The sequence below is a fragment of the Chelonoidis abingdonii genome, chromosome 9 (assembly GCF_003597395.2).
Source record: "Chelonoidis abingdonii isolate Lonesome George chromosome 9, CheloAbing_2.0, whole genome shotgun sequence".
Taxonomy (NCBI): domain Eukaryota; kingdom Metazoa; phylum Chordata; order Testudines; family Testudinidae; genus Chelonoidis; species Chelonoidis abingdonii.
In genome coordinates, this window is record NC_133777.1 from 70,103,303 (window position 1) to 70,126,196 (window position 22,894).

The window sequence follows — 22,894 nt, forward strand, 5'->3', positions numbered from 1 at the left end:
TGAAGTTTCTGGCATTTAGCAGTGGATTATTGCAGTCAGATATTTAAATGGAGATTCCCAAACACTCCATCCTACAAAATGAAGTGCCCTAACATCTCATGTATTGACTCTTTTCACAGTCGTTGGAAATGATTTTAAAAAGGTCGATGTTTTTTGCAGTTGAAAAGATTTGGCCAAAGGAAGATTATGATTTTTCTGCCCTTAACAGCATAATAAATGTCACTGAAGCAGCAAAGAATGCTAGTCTCTTTCCCTTGCTGTCTGAGTATTACATTCTTTATGTCTGTGAGTAAAGAAGGAACAAATAAAAACCCATCCGTTTTTGGAAGTTCAGAAGGTAATTGCAGGAGTGCGGAGGGTTTTTTTTTTTTATTAGACTGTAAAATCTTTCATTCCAACTGGTGCCCCAAAGAGAACGCTCTCAGAATAAGACATGAGAGAGAGCTTTATAAATAAATACACAACTCAGCCAGCCTTGTTGCAGGAGAATCTCCGGGGAAACATTAGTTTTACCATACTCCCAAGAGTTTGCCACAAATGTTGAGAATCTCAAGTCCTGCTTAATTTCATTAAAAAGAACTGTTTTCTGAATATTTAGCCTTACAGTTTGCTTTAGTCAGAGTTACTGTGATCTAAATTAAATTAAAAGTAAGCCTTCCTATGTTTTCAGAAGGATGTTGTTATCATTAGAAACCACTATTACTGCATTTTCCAGAATTACAATCACAGGGTTTCATTAGCAATTTATTGTCAGAACCATTAAGCAGACATTCTTTCCCTGGCTTTTTAAACAACTGAAGATCTAAAGTAATGGAAGATTGTTTCTCCTTCTATGCTCCCTTATTCAGATTAAACATTATGTCACATTTACTAGAAGCCGCTTGTTCCCAGAAGTATATAGTCAGTCTGTAGATGCTTTGAACATGGAAGTGAAGAATGTTATTGAATAAAATTCTCTACAAACAAGCAAGATGTTTATATAAAAGCCTTGATAGAATTGAATTTTTCACCTTTCTATCTGGAAAAGCAGCAAGACAGCCTTTACTTATGTAAACACGAAGGAAACATGAAATCACACCAAATGTCAGATTTGACAATCAAGTTCTAGCTAATAGCAGAATTCTGCATAACTACATACCAAAGGACCTGTAGTTGTCTGCTACATTTTATAAGAAAGAGCAATATTTTATAAGAAAGATCCTTTTCAGAGTTCATTTTATTTATTTGTAAAGACAGACTAAATAGCCTGTTTCAAGAAGCAGCCTTCTACAGTTTATACACCACACCAAACAGCACGTTTTTCCTTCTTCTAGCAAGCCATTGCAAGCTTTCCACAATAAAGATGAACAAATGCTTGAAAGACATGCATGTCATTTTTCGGCTTTTTAAGTGTGCATGAAGTATTATTGAACCACTTAGTAATGTTGTATGTGTGTTGAATATTACACCCCCACTTTTAAATCCAATTGTAACAACCCAACAACACGTTAGAATGCTTTCAAAAGCAGCGAGCAGCTGATGGAATGAGTAGGCAGAGAGCAAGTTGCAAAACACATATTAAAGCTAGAAAAGACATGGGAGCTGTAGCAGTTTAATAGTGAAGGATAAAAGGTGGTGTTCCCACGCCTAGGTATATATTTTGTTAAGACAATTAAAGGGTATGTGTTTTGCCTTATCACTAACATATCTAGTATACTGAGTGATAATGTTAATATGCCAAATGTAGCAACTAACGTCCCGGGAATGAAGGATACTTGTTGGTTCCAGAGTAGCAGCTTTTAGTTTTATACCTACATCTTTTCTCCCTAAGCTCCAGCAAAAAACTGATAACCAATGAAAGATACAATTGGTGCCATGCTTCCACCGTTGTGATTCAAATATCAATCCTGCAACTGAGCTATTGGGTAATTTAAGTACTTCGAGAAGGAAAACTTGAAGGACTTAATAACATACACAGAAGGCAGCAAAGAATAGTTCAGAACAGACATGGATGGCTGAGTTTTGTTTGTGCCCTGAGCAACATTTCATGGTCTGGGAAGGATTCAGATGAGAACCTGTGAAAAGCGACACTGGTTTCCACATAGGAAAGATTCTGATTACTCTAAATATAAGCACGCTGTGGAACAAGCTTCTTCACCTTATTGCTGAATATGGTTGAAACTATACATAATTTTTATATTATCAATAATTTTGTTCTATCGCTTTGGGAAAAAATGGACACACTGTTTGTTCCAGGTCCAGACTCTCTGACATCTCTCCCTTAAAAGTGAATTTCAGCTTTGAAACTTCTCTTACTAAGGCTACGTCTACATTTCCACTTATGTCGGTATAACTTATGTCACTCAGGGGTGTGAATAAGCCAACCCCCCTGCATGATGTAATTTCTAATGACTTAAGTGCTGGTGTGGACAGCACTGTCAGTGGGAAAGCTTTTCCTGCCATAGCTGTCGCCGCTCACTAAAGATGGATTATTTAAATCAACAGGAGAGCTCTCCCTCATCGGCTCAGAAAGGCTACATAAGAGAGCTTACAGTAGCACAGCTGCACTGTGATAAGCTCTCTACTGTAGCCAGAGCCTTAGACTATTATTTCTTTACCGTCACACCTAAAACCCCCAACCAAAACAGGGCTCCATGGGCTAAATTCTGTACCAGTGTAACGGGTTTGGAGAAGCAATATGTTAACATCAGGTATAGCATTTCTTTCCCTTTTCTGTACTTCAGTTTATCTCTCTGGTGCGGTAGAGCCCAGAGCTAGGTCTGTTCAGGACTTCTATATAATGCAGAGTTAATCTGATAAAAGGAGAGTGGCACATAATCTCTAAAGGAAAAGGTTCACTAAAATCTATCTATATGAATACACTATAGTTTAAGACCTTTGAAACAACTCTTTCAGTATTTCCCTGTCTCCTCAAACTTTTAATCCTTGTTATGATCAAGTTTAAATGCAAAGTATAATTATGCACATGCATACATACATTCCCCCAGGACTCTTCTCTGGGAGGATTTACCCTTCTCCATCTTGGTGGAACGGGGTTCTAACTCTCTGTAGGTCATGCAAACTCCTCAATGTCTGGGAAATTCAGATCCAACAACATCCTTTGAATTTTTCAGAACTACAGCATGTTTTCTCTACCATCACACAACTATGGTAATTTCAAAATAATTTCCACTTTTCATATACCAGCTGCTTAAGACTTAAAGGAGGGATCAGCAAGCTTTGGCATGCAGCCCACCAGGCAAGCACCCTGGTGGACCGGGCCAGTTTGTCTACCTGCCGCGTCCACAAGTTCGGCCGATCGCAGCTTCCACTGGCCGCAGTTTGCCGCTCCAGACCAATGGGGGCTGCAGGAAGTGGCATGGGCCAAGGGATAAAACAAAGACAGAGGAAGTTAATTGATACTCATTATTAAAGCAAACTGATATATCACTCAGAGTTCTCATAGCAATACATTTTATATTAATCTCTCTTTCGTGCTATTACCATCACAATCACATGAGCAGTTGGGGGGGAGGAAGGGGACAGAAGGCACTGAGGGTGAAGAAAAGCAGTTCTGTTTTACTCTTACCTAGCACCTTTAACTTTGCCCATGTTTAGTCAGTGACATTTGTGCATAGGACCTACCATTAAAAGCATGCACCTCTACTATTTAAGCTAAAGGAAGAAAACTCAACAGCTGGTAGCTAAGTAATAGGCTATTATACTCTGTGTCAGGGGTTCTCAAACTGGGGGTCGGGACCCTTCAGGGGGTCACAAGGTTACTACATGGGGGGTTGCAATCTGTCAACCTGACACTCTATACTTAGAATACACATTCTGTTACTGTAATATTTAATGTTTTTAATAGCTCCTCCAAAAGTGCTGAACAGGTGTCCCCGGTACAGAAAAGCTAGAATTCTATATTAGCTATTATTGTACATTGCACAACACACATCTCTTTAATACAAAGTGTTAGAATATTCAAACAATTGGGCAAATGAACTGAACAGTGCTAATTTGGTGAACAGTCTCACAGCAACCAAAAGTCCCATGAAAGTTAGTGTAAGTTTGGGGTACAGAATCTAGCTTCCTTTTGTCCATCTCAATAGTTCCCATAGAAAATTCAAGGTGACAAAGGGCTTGAAATTTCTTGACCGAAACTAAACTAAATGATTAGAGGTTTGGAATGGGTCCCATATGAGGAGAGATTAAAGAGGCTAGAACTCTTCAACTTGGAAAAGAGGAGACTCCGGAGGGAATATGATAGATTTATTATATTAATCATGAGTGGTGTGGAGAAAGTAGATAAGGAAAATTATTTACTTATTCCCTAATACAAGAACTAAGGGCCACCAATGAAATTAATAGCAGCAGTTTAAAACAAATAAAAAGGAAGTTCTTCACACAGTGCACAGTCAACTCCGTGGAAGTCCTTGCCTGGGAGGTTGTGAACGCTAGGACGATAACAATGTTAAAAGAGAACTAGATACAATTCATAGAGGTTAAGTCCTTAATAGCTATTAGCCGGATGGTAAGAATGGTGCCCTAGCCTGTTTGTCAGAGGGTGGAGATGATGAGCGAGAGAGATCACTTGATCATTTCCTGTTAGAATTCACTCTCCTCTGGGACACTTTGGCATTGGCCACTGTCGGTGGACAGGATACTGGGCTGGATGGACCTTTGGTCTGCCCAGTATGGCCATTCTTATGTCTTATGAGTATTTCAAAGGTGCTCTCAAATGAACTTTGTTAAACAGTGTCTTGGTGTCCATGTTTACTGACTCTCAGCAGCACTCATCAGGCTGAAATTTATTTCCTGCCAGTCATAGGGTCAGCATCACTGACTTCTGCGGTTACTGTTACTCAGTTTACTACTTAGTGTTTAGGAACTTTAAAATTTTCCACTTCAAAACAAGACTTTTCTAGCTGACAGTGCTTTAAGATCAATCTGCTTTTTGACAATTAAGCAGGTTCTCACCATTACCACCAATAACGATCCTGAGCTAGCAATTTTGTTGATCATGCATGAAAAAAATCAGCTCCTATTCACAGCTGTATTGGCTCTGCAGTGCTGAGAAGTAAAACTTGTTTTTGTGGAATAAACAAAGCAAATGTGACTCAGAGGACACAAAAGGGCAGTTACAGCAGTAGCTCAGGGTAGGCAACCTATGGACATGTGCCGAAGGCAGAATGCAAGCTGATTTTCAGCGGCATTCACACTGCCCAGGTCCTGGCCACCAGTCCAGGGGGCTCTGTATTTTAATTTAATTTTAAATTAAGCTTCTTAAACATTTTAAAAACCTTATTTACTTTACATACAACAATAGTTTACTTATATATTATAGACTTACAGAAAGAGATCTTCTACAAACGTTATAATACATGACTGGCACATGAAACCTTAAATCATAGTGAATAAATGAAGACTCGGCACTCCACTTCTGAAAGGCTGCCGATCCCTGCAGTAGCTAAATGCCATTTTTATAGCTACTTTTATGATGGTAACCACTTTCCAGTGGCTACCATTACATGCAGCAGCTAGTCAGGGGACTATATTAACATCTGCTGTGTGACAAGGGTATCAGCTTTTTTAACCTTGACCCATGTCAGGTGATTGGGGATAGAAAACAAAATACCAGTTTCTTACCAGCCTTCCTATGTGCCACAACTTTATTATACCGTCCCACTTCGGGATGGGATGTGTTATACTGGATCACACAGTCAACGATGTTTCACCCAGTTATTATTTCTTATTATTTTATATTGCCATAGTATCTAGAGGACCCAATCACAATTGATACATGATCCAATCTTAACAAGTTACTTTACTTCTCCCTGCATCTTGAAACAATTTGACCCTACTTTTTAAATATGGCCAGACCTCAGCCTCTGATTTTGCACTAAGATATAACAGTGGGTGAAACTTTACAAGCACACAGCACTGCAAGTGCATTTTACTGCACTCAGACAGCTACCCATCTACCTAAACCAGTGTTTCTCAAACTGGGGCCACGGCTTGTGTAGGGAAAGCCCCTGCTGGGCCACTTTGTTTACCTGCCCCGTCCACAGGTCCGGCTGATCACGGCTCCCACTGGCCACGGTTCGCCGCTCCAGGCCAATGCGAACTGCTGGAAGCGGCGGCCAGTATGTCCCTCAGCCTGCGCCTCTTCCAGTGGCTCCCATAGGCCTGGAGCAGCGAACTACAGCCAGTGGGAGCCGCAATTGGCCAGACCTGCGGACGGGGCAGGTAAACAAACTGGCCCAGCAGGAGTTTTCCCTACACAAGCGACAGCCCCAGTTTGAGAAACACTGACCTAGACAGTAATAGGTAGACGGAGAAGGGTAAATCCTCCCAGAGACGAGTCCTGGGAGAAATGTATGTATGCATGCATGTGCATAATTGTACGTGGTATAAAATGCATATGTAATTATTTGTGCCCAAAATTGTGTTTTCTGGGAACAAACTTGTGTTTTCTGGGAACAAAACTGGAGGCCATTTTTCATCAACAGATTTTTCATTTACTGTATATTCAATAGAAGTGATTTTGGTTTTTTATCCTCAGTAATACAACAATGCAGTATTTTAGGTCTTTGCAGCATCAGTCATTAGTTGGCATGTCTCTCCCATAAAATATATGCATGTAACTCACAAACTCTACAGATACATTTTGAGTCTGCCAGTAAGCAAATACTACCCTTAAAGTGTAAAGGAACATTTAAACAAGCATCTGTTCCAGTTGCAAAGAAAAACAGGCAAATTATAGTGTAATTAACATATAAATGACGATCCAGTTGTTAATTACTATCTGTTCCAGGCAGGACCGGCGCTAGGGTTTTGAGCGCCCTAGGTGGATGGCAATTTCGCCGCCCCGTGCGCTGGTCCCGCGGCTCCAGTGGAGCCGCCACAGCGGTGCCTGCGGAGGGTCTGGTGTGCCTGCAGGCGGTCCTCCGGAGCCGCGCAAGCAGCTGACCGTCCGCAGGCACAACTGCGGCAGCTCCATCCGAGCCGCGGACCAGCGAAGCCCGCAGGCACCACTGCAGCAGCTCCACAGGAGCTGCCTGCCGCCCCCTCCGGCGGCGCCCTGACCCAGGGGACACCCTGGGCTGCCAGCTGCTGTGGCAGTGCCCTGACCCAGGGTCAGAGCGCCTCCGTGGCAGCTGGCAGCCCGGGGTTTCCCTGGGCCAGGGGACCCCTTGGGCTGCCGGCTGCCACGGCGGTGCCATGACCCAGGGGACACCCTGGGCTGCCGGCTGCCGCCGGCAGCTCAGACTCCCTCTCTGTCCTAGCAGCAGGGCTGCTCAACCATTTAAAAAAAATTGGGGGGCGCTTTTTCACGCCCCCAAATCTCAGCGCCCTAGGCAACCGCCTAGTCCGCCTAAATGGTTGCACCGGCCCTGGTTCCAGGCATTCTGTATGAGCAACTTCCCTTAAAAGCCTTACAGAGTGTCTGCTAGTAGAGTCAGCAGTTAAACACTTCAACTCTCCACTGGCTCTATTAGAGATAGATGACAATTTTGGCATATGATTTTATTTGTCAGATGTGTTTAAAATTTAGCTGAGGGAAGGACTGGCAGCACAAATCTTTAAATTAAAGTGCAAAATTGTGACCTGTCCTTGAGCAAAACAGAAAAATGTATGTGTTAATGGAGTGCACATCTAACTTAAAAGATGTTCCCAATCTTGAGCCAACTAATAATAATATTCTGAACTTAAACAGTGCTTTCCATGGAAGGCAGTACGATTAGTGGTTAGAACAAGAAAGCCTCACCCTCCCTCGGGGAAGGCTGCTAGCTCCACCTATTGAATAGCAATGGGACTTTCTTAAATGCTGTCTTAGCACTTGAGAGAAGCAACAGTACAAGAACAGCATTTGTTTAAATAACAGTAACTGAGAAGCAAGAACACTACTGAGCCCAGCGCCAGAGTTAACTCTGACAGAGCACCAGATGGAAAGAAAACTGAGTAGTGAGGAGGAAAGTGAGACGAGAAGGAGAGTGATCTGAACAAAAAGGCAAGGGGAAAAGAAAGGACAAAAGCAAACAAAAGAGAAGGAAGATGGCATTACAGAAATAGGTTAATAAAAGGAGGCCTTCCTATACCTCTGGACTATGAAAATGTTACCTAGACCTACTTACAATGCAAAGGATTTTCCTTTGTACGCACTATGAAGGCCTCCTTTCCCAAAGAAACACCGGTATCTCCTGGATTCAAAAAGGAGCTCATAGATTCCTGGAGATTATCTTTTAATGTATAATCCAGATACTGGCTGCCTTCAGCAATCCACACAGCTAGGAAACCCTTCATAATGATACTGTAATAGGCAGATCCTCTGCTGGTGTAATTTACCCCAGTTTGCACTGAATATCTGGCCTTACAAGTCCCCGTTGATATTTAGAAGCAGATAGTCCAGTCCATTTGTTACGGATTGCTATTCTGCTAGCTTTTTCAGTGTAATTTGTTGCACTTACATTTATTATTAGGAAAAGGAAAACAATTCCAAACTACATAAGCAACGCTATACTGGGGACAAGGAGAATAGAACATATATAGTGAGAGACAGGACCTGCACCACAGAGCATACAATCTAAATAAAAATTTAAAAAGACAGACAAAGAGGGAGAAAGAGGGAGTAATTTTACAGAGGCACAGAAATGTTAACTGACTTGCCCAGAGTCAGACAGGAAATCTTCCACAGAGCCACGAACTGAACCCAGATCACCTAAGTCCCAGTCCAGTGACTTAAATACAAGATCATCCTTTCTCACCTTACCAGCATTGATTTTATTAGAACTACAGTCACTTTTCCTTGTCTACCCAAACCTTATAATATTTTTCTTACTGAAATGAAAAATCAGCAACATCATCTCTACAGCAAAAAACTGTCTTTTTTATTAAGAAGTGCAGTGAAACATTAAAGCTTGAAGCATCATTTGAAACTAACCATACTATTTTTAATTTGCATATTCAAACATTCCGAGATCAAAATTATATTCTGAAATTCGTCTCTGACTTTAATTTAATTTCCTCTACATGCATCCTACGAAGTGGGTATTCACCCACGAAAGCTCATGTTCCAAAACGTCTGTTAGTCTATAAGGTGCCACAGGATTCTTTGTTGCTTCTGTCTACACAAGCCCTTAGTGCTGCCAACTCCCACAATTTTAATCACAAGTTTCATGGTATTTGATATTGTTTCCAGGAGCTGGGGCTCCAAGTAAAAGTGATTACATAAGAAACTGAACTTTTTTTAAAAAATAAATCATATTTAAGATTCTAGCCCTCATGGTTACAGAAAAATTCACAACACAACACAAGTGCACCCTAAAGGATCGAAAAACAGAAGGCAAATAAAAACCCCACATTATTATGTATTTATTTTTAATCTTATGATTTTAAATCAATCTCGTGATATGGGGGGGGCATTAGACTCATGAAGTTTTGAATACTTATAACTGGTAATACTGTGGTGCTAGCCTTGGTGGTGGTTTCATACCATGGACATTTAGGCTCAGATCCTCAAAGGGTATTGATTTAAAGCCACTAGGAATTGGCTTACTCAACACATTTCACATAGGCTGACAAACAGGTTACAACTTTAAGTCTCTACCAAACTAAGCCAGACTGGAACTGGAAATGAAATCTCCTGAGCGATCCAGGCCTCACTCCATCTTCGAAAAAGCAAAACATTTCATTAGATAATTTACATTTTCACAGTATCTTGGCTAACAGCAAACATCAGAAGAACAGGAATTTAACCTGGCTAATGAGCAAAATTTTATTTGAAAGTAACAATGTGGACAAGCCAATATACCAAAAACACATATATTTGAAAAAAAAACAAAAAAAAACCAACAGCTGCAGCACTAAGTGCAAACATCACAGCAAGTACCATTTTATGAAAAGGCTGCTTCACTGCCACAATTTTGAGTTCTTAGATCCCATTCAGCTTGTCTTTGCTTAATATGTCAATCATATTTTAGGGGAAAATCAATTATCTTTGATTCTTTGTGACAATGCAGACAATTCTTCCCACACACTTGCAGCCTGTTTCACAGCTTTAGATACTTCGGTTAGTCACCCAGACCATGACAAGACAACAAAATACCTATAAGCTAAGGCCAGTTTGCCCTCTCCCATGGTAAAACCTGCAGATGGGAGGAAAAAACCAGAGGATTCCCTAATGGAGTTTCCCCCAGATTGTTCTGTCAGTGGAGTGTATAATTACACACAGAAATACAGATAGCAGAAAGAGCTGCAGGACTGGCTCCCAAGCTTCACATGATAACTGTTCCAGCTCAGGCTGCAGCCCGAGCTCTGGGACACTCCCACCTCACAGGGTCCTAGAGTCTGAGCTCCAGCTGGAGCCCGGACATCTACATTGAAATTAAGCAGCCCTGCAGCCCCAGCCCAAGTCAGCTGGCATGGTCCAGCCATAGGTTTTTAACTGCATTGTAGACATACGGACAGAGCCTAGGGAATCCATGCAGAGGCCTGCGTCCCTGAACAGTATAGTCCCATTTGAACCATAATCAAGGTTATTGGCCACTGCTAATCCCCAGCTGTGATGGTTCCCCACTACAGGAAAAAAAACAAAAAAACAAAAAAAACAGTAGGCCACAGAAAAGCAAACATAGCAGCAGGCTGTATTTCCTTTCCCAGATAATTTCTGTGGAAGAAGATTACCCTCTACATGGACACAAGGTTCTGTGCTATTAGATCCCAATGTAGGTTCATGGCTAAGATCACATTTAAAAGTCATATGCATCTACTATTACAAAACACCAAGTGTTTTCTTTTCTGATGTTATATTCCCCATATCATGCTAATTTTCTTCCATTAACCTAGAATTTGACCAATCTACATATAACATATGTGTGGTGTAATGTTCTGCCTAAATTATCAGCTTTTATGAGAATAAAGAGCTATTCAAATTGGAAATAATTATTAAAGGCGCTTAAGTTAATGACTTTATTGTCCTTCCGTAACACAATGGGCCAGGTCATCAACTGGTATATATTGGCACAGCTATCACTGAAGTCAATGTAGCTACCACCAATTTACACCACCTAAGGATCTGGCTCCAAACAAATAGAGCCATAAAATCCTACCACTAAGGCTACCACAACACACTGCCAAATTTGCAGTGGCTTTCATTTCAGTTTGTCTGCACTGCTTGGCAGTATATCTAAACACATGTTTATTCTCTGTGGCTTGTATAATGTTAAGGATACGATAGAAACCTTGGTAGCTCAAACATGGTGCTCTCTATCTTTGTGTCTCAAAAAAGACTTACTAGTCACAATAGTAACTTTTACACACTGAGAATTCAGGGGTGTAGTTTACAACTGGCGGTTGGTAAATTTGCCTTTCAGTTCAGGAGGTCTGTGCTTAGCTCACCAGTGAAAAGATGTCTGTCATCTCAGCACCATCAGTGCAGCATATTGGTTCACATCACAAAACCACCACACAATTCCTCACACTTCAGGATGACTGGCAGCCTCTGCTTAGGCAAATTAAGTGTGATAGGTATTTGTAAACTTTCCTGGGAAGCAACGTACACCTTCATTATGTTTGCCTCCTGCCTGTCTCATTCCTGATCATTAAATCCAGAACGCGTCCCAAAAGCAACGAAGCATATTTAAAATTCCTACAGGTAATCATCAGTCACAGCATGGAGGTACAACACAAGGATCTCTACACCCAGGGCCGGCTTTAGCCATTTTGCCGCCCCAAGCACGACAGCACACCGCGGGGAGCACTCTGCCGCTTGCCGGTCCCACGGCTCCGGTGGATCTCCCGCAGACTTGGCTGCGAAGGGTTCGCTGGTCCCACAGCTCCGGTGGACCTCCCACAGGCGTGCCTGCAGATGCTCCACCAGAGCCGCAGGACCAGTGGACCCTCCACAGGCACGCCTGCGGGAGGTCCACCAGAGCTGCCTGCAGCCCTCCCGGCAACCAGCAGAGCGCCCCCCGGCATGCCGCCCCAAGCACGCGCTTGGCGTGCTGGGACCTGGAGCCGGCCCTGTCTACACCTATTAAGGCCTACATTGTAGCTACTTAGGGTATGTATGTTAAGACAGGGCAGCCTCTCAGGCCTGACTCCACATCTGGATGCCACAGGAATCTTTATGACAGTCACAGATAGGTCAGCATGGAGAGTATTGAAGAGGGAGGGACCAACTATGCAGTAGCCCCAGCAAATGGTACAAGTAGGACTGAGAAGCTGTGACCCCCCGCCCCCTTCATACTATGTGGCTAGGAGGCAGCATGCAATCTTGCACCCTTGACCATAAATTGGGGAAGGTTGATTTCAACTGCTCATTCTACTTCACTTCACATGCACTAAAGCTCATTTACTCTGACTGTGTGGGTGAAGTGAATTTCACCTTTAACACATATGATACTGTAGGTTGGGAGCGAAATAATATTCACTTAATAACCTTTCATCAAATATTGATTTTCACTGAATATTTGGAATTCTGAAATTAAAAATTAATCTTAAGGCGTAAGGGCCTGAGCCTACTCTACTAACACATGAAACCAAACACTCACTGAGCCAAATTCATTGCTCACATAATTCCACTGACTTCAGTGAAAATACAAAACGTAAGAAGAGCAGCATTCAGTCCCAAGAATATGGGCCAAATTCTGCCATTCTTAATCAAGCAGAACTCTTATTGCTTCCAATGACCATTTAACTAGACTACATCGGAGACGCAATAATTTGGCCATATATTATTAAACTATCAAAAACTAGAATCACAACCACTGTATATTTTTGTAAGCCTATCACTCATTTGCTTGGAGCCCAATAGAATTTCAACTGCCCCATTACGATTTAGTTAAAGATTTTTTTAATTAAGCAAAGCATGCTTTTATAATATGCACACTGACAATTTCTCAAAATTGTTTTACTACATAATGCATTCATTTAAACAACAGCAGGCATTGTCTCTTATGGTCACAGAATACATTTATATTTCATAGAATTTTCATTTGACTGCATCTACAGCAGAGACTGGCAACCTTTGGCATGTGGCCCGCCAGGGAAAGCCGCTGGCAGGACAGGACGGTTTGTTTACCTGCAGCATCTGCAGGTTTGGCTGATCGCAGTGCCCACTGGGGGTGGTTCACCGTCCCAGGCCAATGGGGGCTGTGGGTAGGGTGGCCAGCACATCCCTCAGCCCACGCTGTCTCCCGCAGCCCCCATTGGCCTGGGATGGCGAACCACCGCCAGTGGGAGCTGCGATCAGCTGAACCTGCAGACACTGCAAGTAAACAAACCGTCCAGGCCCATCAGTGGCTTTCCCTGATCAACAGCAATGCTCCTAATAATGAGCTCCACAAAAATCCAACACAGGAGATGTTTCTGAGTTCCTTCTATTGATAAAAATGGTTAAGAAATGTATTGCTACACTTGCACAGAAAAAAACCCAACACCCTCACACAAAAACCACCCACCACACACATTGCCAAAATATATTTCTTCAATATTTTGACTCCAAGCAAAAGTTTTACAGCTCAGTTATACATTCACCCTCCCAAGTTGCCCCCTCCCGTATATTAGTGTTAACAGTAGAAATTCTGATATTCTTAGCTATAGCATGGCTAAGGAAGGGCTATTCAACAACACACAGTATTGCTCCTACATCGCATCACATATAAAATTCACTCATTTTGTATTACTCAAACCTATTTTCTGGTTATGAGCCTATATTTTCTCTCCCCCACACACAATTTGATTGTTCATGTTTATGTAAATTTTTATTGTCACCATTTACCCAAGAAAATCAATGTAAGCATTCTGAGTTAACTCTAGGTAGATGGGCTACTGGAAACTGACAATATTTTCTTCAGCAGTACAGTACACAGTGCTGTATAGGCATCTTTATTTTTGAACCCTCAAAATATTTCAGACAGAGGCAAGGATCCCTTTGGAAATCTTAGATACAGTCTGGGGATCTCCAGGGGTCCAGGAAACACTCTGGCTCAATATTATTTTATGATCAAAATTAAAGGGCTGAAAATAGCTCTGAGCCTGGATCCCTGAACTTTCCACCATTGTTATCCTCGAACAGTGACATCTCTCTACAATTCTAGAGAGATAAATGCTCTTTCTCCATCCAGGGGAGTGGCCTTGGCAGCATATAAAACTCTGGAAACTTACGGCCAAATGTATCCCTGGTGTTATTCCAATTAAGTGAATGGAGATACACCCAGCGGTGAAAGGGGTCCAAGATGCCCACAGGGATCACACAGAAAACTAGCCCTGAGCTGTTGGATCCCAGGTGAGAAGGGGGCGTGGGAGAGATGCTGAACTTCGGGACTAGGATTCGCCCCTGCCGGTGGCTGGATAGTGGTTACTCCTCCCCAGATGACAACACGCCGATCTCTTCCCTACCCCTGCTCGGCCGCTGCCCTCCAGGCGAACAACCCGCCCACCTCTCCCTATTAAGGCAAGGGGGGCACCGCGCCTCGGTAGCACTCGGGGACAGCGGCCAGGCTCTCCTCCTCCCCCGCGTCCATCTCCCAGCCCGGCCCCGCGTATGTGCGCGGCGAGGGGAGGCGGTGCTGGCGGGGCGGGGGCGCCGATGTCCTGCAGGGCAGGGGGCGGCAGCAGCCGCCGCTACTCACCGGGAGGATTTACAGCCGCCGGCGTTGCCATCTTGTCTCGGGGGCGAATTAGGATGAATGCAAGCGGGTGGGGGGGGAGGGTGCTCTGCGCAGCCCGAGCCGGCAGGGGAGGAGGAGCGAGCCCCGAGGCTGCCCGCCACACAAAGGGCCGGACGCGCAGCGCAGCGCAGCACTCTGGGGAAGGAACGAAGGGGGGCGGCGGCTCCTTGTTGCCTTGGCGCTCAGGCTCCCTGCGCAAAGCGGCCCAAGATGTCTGATGCGCCCGCTTCGCTTCTGCTCATGCTCCAGCGCCCCAGGCGGCTCCAGCGAGCATGTGTCGGGCGCCCGCACATGTGCGTTGGGACGGGGAAGCCGCTGCCCACTGCCTGGCCCCCCGAGCCTGGCTCGTTTTCATGCAGCGCTGCTCCAGCGCGCCCGGCTCCCCAGCTGTGGCCAGGGGTAAAGAGACTCCAGGCTGGCCGCTAGCCTCTGGCCCAGGCGCTAGGGGGGACCAGACAGCGGTTGTGAAAAATCAGGCCGAGGTGGGGGAGTAATAGGAGCCTGTATAAGAAAAAGACCCTAAAATTGGGACTGTCCCTATAGAATCGGTACATCTGGTCACCCTACCATGTGGGAATCAGGTAGCCAGCTTGGGGCTGCTTCCCTGGGCCATGGGCGAGCATCCCTGACAAAGCAGCAGGTTGTTGTGCGGCCTGAGTCTGTCTTTCCCTCTCTCCCTGCATGGAAAAGGCCGGGATGATTTGTCTTCTCCCTCTGGTTTCAGATTTTGGAACAGAAAAAATCAGTCATGGGTGCATGTGGATAGATCTCTGAAAACATCTGCACAAAAAAAGCTAAAACTGTGCAGTACTGTTAGGAAAGAGAGAATCAGTCAGAAAATAGCATAATCTGGTACATTTGTGTCACCTCTCTTCCCCCCACCAACCCTTCAGAATGGTCCTGGAGTCTCCAGGAATTACAGGTTAAGCTTTAATTAAGTATTATGTCATTTGATTAAACCTCCAGGAATACTGCCAACCAGAATTGGCAACCGTACCCCCACCTTGAATACTGCATGCAGTTCTGGTTGCCCCATCTCAAAAAGATGCATTAGAATTGGAAGCGGTATAGTAAAGGGCATCAAAAAGGATTAGGGGTATGTAACAGTTTCCATATAAGGAGGAGTAAAAAGACTTGGAATTTTCAGCTTTGAAAAGAAACGACTAAGAGGGCATATGATAGAGGCCTATAAAATCATGACTGGTATGGAGAAAATGAATAAGTGTGATTGACTCCTTCACATAACACAAGAACCAAGGGTCATCCAATGAAATGAAGAGGCAGCAGATTTAAAGCAAACTAAAGGCAGTACTTCGCCAAACAGCTGCTTGGTAGCGTCAGCATGCTTTCCGGGGGGGGGGGGGGGGGGGGGGGGGAGAGCGGGAATGTGGTGCACTCAGGGGAGGAGGGAGGGCCAGGACGGGGATTTAGGGAAGGAGTTGGAATACTGGCAGGGAGGGGGCAGAGTTGGGGCATAAACTTTGGAGAAGGGGTTGGAATGGGGGCAGGGAAGCGGTGGGAAGAGACGGGAAATGTGGGGGCTGGAAACCAAAGGGGGGTCGCACACCCACGGGAAAGAGGGGAGGTCGGAGCCTATGCCTGGCATTAGTCAGTGTCAGAAGACAGGATATGGACTAGATCAGTGGTCCCCAACCTTTCAGTTGCAATAGCATATTCATGTCCCCAGAAGAGTGTGACGGGCACCGGACGACCAGCTGCCGAAATGCCACCGGAGAACCAGCATCACCAAGAAGCGTCGCCGCCGAAATGCTGCCAAGAAGCAGTGGCATTTCGGCAGCGACACTTTTTGGCATTGCTGCTTCTCGGCGGCATTTCAGCGTCGGTTGTCCGGTGACCGTGCTCCTCAGGGGTGGGTTGTCTGGTGGAAGTGCTCCCTTGTCAGTAGGCGGGCGAACATAAATGCCCTGGCAGGTGCCATGGCACCCGCAGGCACCCCATTTGAGATCACTCGACTAGATGGACTATTGGTCTGAACCAGTATGGCTGTTCTTATGTAAAGTGCCTTAGTCTTTCCTCTCTCTCACTGATTGCGCACTTACTCTTCTTTGAGTTTGCAATGCACAGAGCACCTTTCAATCTCCATCTCTGGTTTATGGTCTCTTAACATATTAGGGAAAGGTCTGCATTAGCTTTGCACATTTCAAAGGAGTGACAGAGCATAATAGTGTGATAATTCTGTGCAGAGAGCTGTAGCAGTCTATCTTGTCCTTTTAGATTTGGCCATTCTAGACACTGGGGCACCAGGCCCTGGGGCACCAGCTGTGGCTGGGAGACCCAGGGCCTTTAAATCAACCAGGGCCTCTGAGCTGCAGAGGTAGCTGGGAGGCCCCCAGAGCTCGGGGGAAATTAAAGGGCCCAGAGCTTCAGCTGCTATGGGGAACCCTGAGCTTTGCAGGGCTGGGGCAGGTATTTAAAGGGTTGAGAGCTCCTGCCGCTGAGGGGAGCTCCAAGCCCTTTAAATCCTGACCCCAGCCCGGCTGCCGGAGCCGCGGACGGGATTCAAAGGGCTCTGAGCTGCCCGCAGCGGCAGGGAGCTCTGAGCCCTTTAAATCTCAGCTGCGGCGGGGGGTTTAAAGGGCTCTGGGCTGACTGCCGCCGTGGCAGCCCAGAGCCCTTTAAATCCGGCCCCAGCCTGGCCGCCGGAACCGTGAGCGGGGGTTTTAAAAGGGCTCTGGGCTGACTGCCGCCGTGGCAGCCCAGAGCCCTTTAAATCCGGCCCCAGCCCGGCCACTGGAGCCACGGGCGGGGGGTTTAAAGGGCTCTGGACTGTCAGCTGCGGCGGGGAGCCCAGAGTCCTTTAAATCCCCACAGCAAAAGCCGGTGCAGTCAGGCATGGCGTACCAGCTTACTTTCAACTCTGTATACACTTCACAATCCTTCTGCAAAAAGAGGGTGATGGTTTTAAAAGTTTCCCTAACTGGAGATATTACCCCGTAAAGATACATCTCCACTAGCCTTTTTTACGGGGGGTAGGGAGGGGAGGGGAAATCTATATTTAGTTTTAGTTTATTGCAAAGTAAAGAAGCAGGAGTTGTTTTTGGCTTCATTTCTTTAACACATAGCTAAAAGTTTCTTTAACCCCAGGTTCAAGCTTTCTGTTTCAATAATTTACAGGATTTAATAGTAAGATATAAGTAGGTTTGTTTTAAATGCTCAATACATAGAGTTTAAAAAGAGCAATATACCTTGTAAAGAGGTACTCTAAAAGCAATAGCATTGCTTCCAGGTGCCTAACTACATTATTTTGATTTTGTGGATTAAGATGGAGGAGACGATGCGTTGAATGGAAATCCATTAAATATAAAAATCTGCCTTAAAAGTAACATTAAGGATCATATTTAAACCCACAAAAGCTTTAGGAATTCAGAAGCTGAATCTGCCATTCTGTAGTCTAAGCAGAACATTCACAGAAATTATATACTACTGTGCCAGAATCAGCCTTACACACTACCCACATTCTCAAGCATAAATTGGTGGATCCAGGAACACTACCGCCTTAGCTCTTATTTTCTTTGATCTTGTGCATTTAACTATCATTCTGCACATTGATGTATCGCAGTTTCCTTTGTTGTTTTTCAAGTTTAAAAAGGTGCCATAACTTCTGTTATCCTGTAGCCTATGTCAAACATTTACATAACAAAGGCTGTATCTAGTAAAACTGCCAAAATGTGTTTAGCACTCTTAACAAGCAAAATCACATTACAATAATTGGTTCAGAGGTTCTAGTAAGATTGTAACTTTCTGTACCTTACAGAGTACAACGCATGCTTGCCCTAATATCCAAAACACATCTATGATTTCCTCAGTAATGTTCAAATTTATAACTGTTTCTACTATCATGGCTCATCATTCAAGAGGATTGGCATATATTATATCTGTTCCTACTGATAGTAATCAGAGTGAGAAGCTTGTATGCAGCTGAAGGGTATGAATCTTTTTCAGATTGTTAATTTTCCTCTGTGTTTTCAGTTTTAAAACTAGCTGTATGGTCAGAGGCTGAAATGTGACCCTTTTGCTGGATTTTTATTTTTAATCAGACCCATTGTCTCCATGGTTGTACAGCAGTTGTTCAAATATTTCTTGGTTTAATCTTAAACACAGAAAGCCAGTCAGAACGGAAGGGAAATGAACAAAGAAAATGGAGGTTCAGTAGCACATGCTTTAAAAAGTGGATAAGAACTTTTTGCCAAAAACTGAAACAGTCACAAATACAAATTTAGTTTTAAAAAGTTGGCAAGTGTCCCTGCAATTTTTAAAAATGTATTTGATGTTATTGAGAGAGAAAGTGGGAGTAACCCTGTTGTGAACGTATAAGCTCACAAAGAAGTTCAGAGTAGACACCAAAACTCATGCTTTAACTCATTCTGTTGTGCATATGGAATGTGCAATACCCAGGTAAAATGGTTGAGTTTTGTCCAAGAATTTCAAAAGCGAGTAGTGATTTTGGGCTCCCACCTTGTGATGCCTTAGAGCAGCCTGGTTTTCACAGAGTAGTGTCTCAAATTGGGCACTCAGAAAATGAAGGGCATCCAAGTCCATTAGTCACTTTTGAAAATCTTGGCCAGTATTTGCTTTTATTCTTTCCATAGTATGAGTTTTATTGTGTAGAACAAAGAAATTCTTGACTTTTCAAGAAAAGAATATGATGGGAAAGCAATAGCTATCCAACACATAAAGGTAGCCTACACCATTTTCTCCTAGTTCCATAGTCTGACAGTTCTATTTTCACATTTATTCCTTGTACAACCTGTAAGAATTGCTGATCCTATTAGTGGTGTACACCCTGCTCCCCACCCCTGTTTAGCTCTAAATGAGTGTTTAAGGTGATCCCTAAAGGCTCAGTTCTTTCTGAGTTGTTACAGTGGAGTAATTTTGCCTGGAGAGGTTTCTTTTTGCGGGGAGGGGGTAAGCAACAGACATTCTCCTGCAGTCTTGTGAAAACACCTTCCTTCTCCACAGTGCAGAGACATCCAGGAAAACTTCCTGGTGCAAATGCTGGAGGAACCAACTAGGGCCTGCTTCTCTTGACCTGCTTCTCACAAACAGGGAAGAATTGGTAGGGGAAATAGAAGCGGGTGGCAACCTGGCAGCCGTGGTCATGAGATGCGAGTTCAGGATCCTGACAAAAGGAAGAAAGGAGAGCAGCAGAATATGGACCTTAGACTTCAGAAAAGCAGACTTTGACTCCCTCAGGGAACTAATGGGCAGGATCCCTCAGGAGGCTGATGTGGAGGAAAGAAATCCAGGAGAGCTGGCTGTATTTTAAGAAGCCTTATTGAAGGCACAGGAACAAACCATCCCGATGTGCAGAAAGAATAGCAAATATGGCAGGTGACCAGCTTGGCTTAACAGAGAAATCTTCTGTGAGCTTAAAAACAAAAGAAAGCTTACGAGAAATTGGAACTTGGACAGGTGACTAGGGAGGAGTATAAAAATATTGCTCGAGCATGCAGGGGTATAATCAGGAAGGCCAAAGCACAATTGGAGTCGCAGATAGCAAGGGATATGAAGGGTAACAAAAAGGGTTTCTACAGGTATGTTGGCACAAAAAAGGTCAGGGAAAGTGTGGGACTCTTACTGAATGAGGGAGGCAACCTAGTGACAGATGATGTGGAAAAAGCTGAAGTACTCAATGCTTTTTTTTTTGCCTCAGTCTTCACAGACAGGTCAGCTCCCAGACCGCTGCATTGGGCTGCACAGTATGCGGAGGAGGTGAGCAACCCTCAGTGGTGAAAGAACAGTTAAAGACTGTTTAGAAAAGCGGACATGTACAAGCCCATAGGGCAAGATCTAATGCGTCTGAGGGTGCTGAAGGAGTTAGCTGATGTGATTACAAAGCCATTGCCATTACTTTGAAAATTTGTAGTGATTGGAGGAGGTCCAGACAATTGGAAAGAGGCAAATATAGTGCCATCTTTTAAAAAGGGAAGAAGGAGAATCCAGGGAACTACACACCAGTCAGCCTCACCTCAGTCCCTGAAAAATCATGGAGCAGGTCTCAAGGAATCCATTTTGAAGCACTTGGAGGAGAGGAAGATGATCAAGAACAGTCAACATGGATTCCCAAGGGAAAGTCATGCCTGACCAACATGATTGCCTTCTAAGATGGATAAATGCTCTGTGGATATGGGGAAGCGTAGAAAATATATCTTGACTTTAGCAAAGCTTTTGATATGGTCTCCTACAGTATTCTTGACAGCAAGTTAAAAAAGTATGGATTGGATGAATGGACTATAAGGTGGATTGAAAGCTGGCTAAATAGTCAGGCTCTCTGGCCAATATGTGCCTGCAATCATTCAGTTTTAAACAGAGGCAGCACCCACCTCTTGTTTTGCAGGTCTTTAGTGACTCAGCCCTCCGACCGAGTCATATACACTGTTCCCCCCTTCCAGATATACAGTTTCTAGTTCCTCCTTATGGCCCAGGCTTCCTTCCTGGAGACACTGCCTTCTTTAACAGCCCAACAGGGGCCCATTTGGGTACCCTCAGTTGGTGTCCTTTCAGTAGCCCTCCCTGGGTTCAGTCTTCAGCCAGAACAGCAGGGCTCATCACTGTACTCTCGCTCAGTCTGGTTAGGTTCTGGGCTCAGCCTGCCTACACTGACCTGTCCATGGTTCTCCTGCTCTTCTAGACAGTCAGACACCCAGTTCTCTCTCCTCAAGCTTCTGGCAGCAACTGATTGCTCTGCCTCTGCTGCTCCTTTTTATATGGCCCTTCTGGACCCTGATTGGCTGCTGCCCTTTAGCCCCCCCAGGCTGCCTGGAGGACTTCTCCTCTGCTCTTTTCTGGGGCAGAGGGAGCAGGGCCACAAGGCCTCCAGCAGAGGGCCTCCAAATGTAGTCTACCCTATCACATCAACATTTACCAGTAAAAACTGAATCCTTCCAAGCCTTCTAGGGTAACCAGATGTCCCGATTTTACAGGGACAGCCCTGATGTTTGGGACTTTTTTTATATGGGGTCCTTTTACCCCCCACCCCCGTCCCTATTTTTCATACTTGCTATCTGGTCACCCTAAAGCCTTCTCATAACACTATCACTCCTGAAAATTCAGTTTTAAAATAGCATCATTTGAATTTAAAACTCCCTTTTGCCCTAAAAATGCCATGTCTGTCGTTCCATTTGGATAATTGAGTTTCTGCTGTTTCATGATCAGGACAGCTACAACAGAGACAACAGATGCAAGTTTTCCATTCAAATACTGTAAAACATGAAGTGTCATGGGTGACATAGGACCTTAAGTTTCAAGGAATGTTAGGGAATTAACCTTCATCAGAGCAAAGGTAAATTAGAGGGGCAGGCAAAGACTCATGTACCATATCAAGATGGAATTCTATTTCAAACCTTTGCAAAAATTGTAACATGGGGCTGCATATTCAGTATCTCTCAATGCTTTTTGGTTAAAAAAATACTACAAGTTGTGTTTTAGTCAAACTGCTGGCCCAGCAAATCCAGTTTGGAATCTGAAAGTCAACTGGATTCTTTCTGACTCACACATGACCAACAGTATACAGGCTAGCCAAGTTTTTCAGGGATAGGTTTTTGGGAGCCCAATGTGAGACACCTTAAAGAGGCCTGATATTCCCATGGAGGGTACAAAGAACCTTCTGAAAATCAGACCCCATAACAAGGTATGTCAAGTTGGGCACTCAGAAGTTGAGGTATCCAAAAATCACTAGACCATTTTGAAAATCTTGTCCCTACTGGCAGTCAGGGCTAAGGTCTGATTCAATGGGCCAGACTCCCATTAGCTTCAGTGGTACAAGATTGAGCTTATAGTTAACAATTCTGTAGAGTACTTGCAACGTAAGTCATAATAGAACCCATTTAACACACTGGTTCTGCAATACTAACAGGAGTAAAAATTTATGTCAGCTGACATATGACTCTGAATACAGAAAGGGAGGCCTATTAAGAAAGAAAGTACCATGTGTATATAGAGTGGAACTGCACTAACATTTTACAGATTTCCATTTTTTCTCCATTACCTGCTGTCATGCTGTCTGGAGTGGCTCATGACCGTGAAAGTGCGAAAATCAGGGCAGGCTGTCAAGAAGCAGGGCAGATACTCCAAACTGGGAGTATGTTCTATAATTAGATTTCTCCAACCCAGTAACAAATGTGAACTCCTGAAGCACTATAGCAGTATTACCATGGAGTTACATATAATCCCTTTGGTCATTCCAGTCTATCTTGCTACCCAGGCAAGCTGGATTTAGTATT

General features: G+C 44.1%; 1 protein-coding gene across 1 annotated transcript in view; it reads right to left on the bottom strand.

Moving 5' to 3' along the window:
- The window catches only part of ARNT2 (aryl hydrocarbon receptor nuclear translocator 2), a 139,628-nt gene extending 124,829 nt beyond the window's left edge, over nt 1-14,799 (bottom strand). The window contains 1 exon segment of the mRNA XM_032771883.2: nt 14,613-14,799. Coding sequence (XP_032627774.1) covers nt 14,613-14,643 — 31 coding nt within the window. The 5' untranslated portion in view covers nt 14,644-14,799.
- Nucleotides 14,800-22,894: the final 8,095 nt, after the last annotated feature.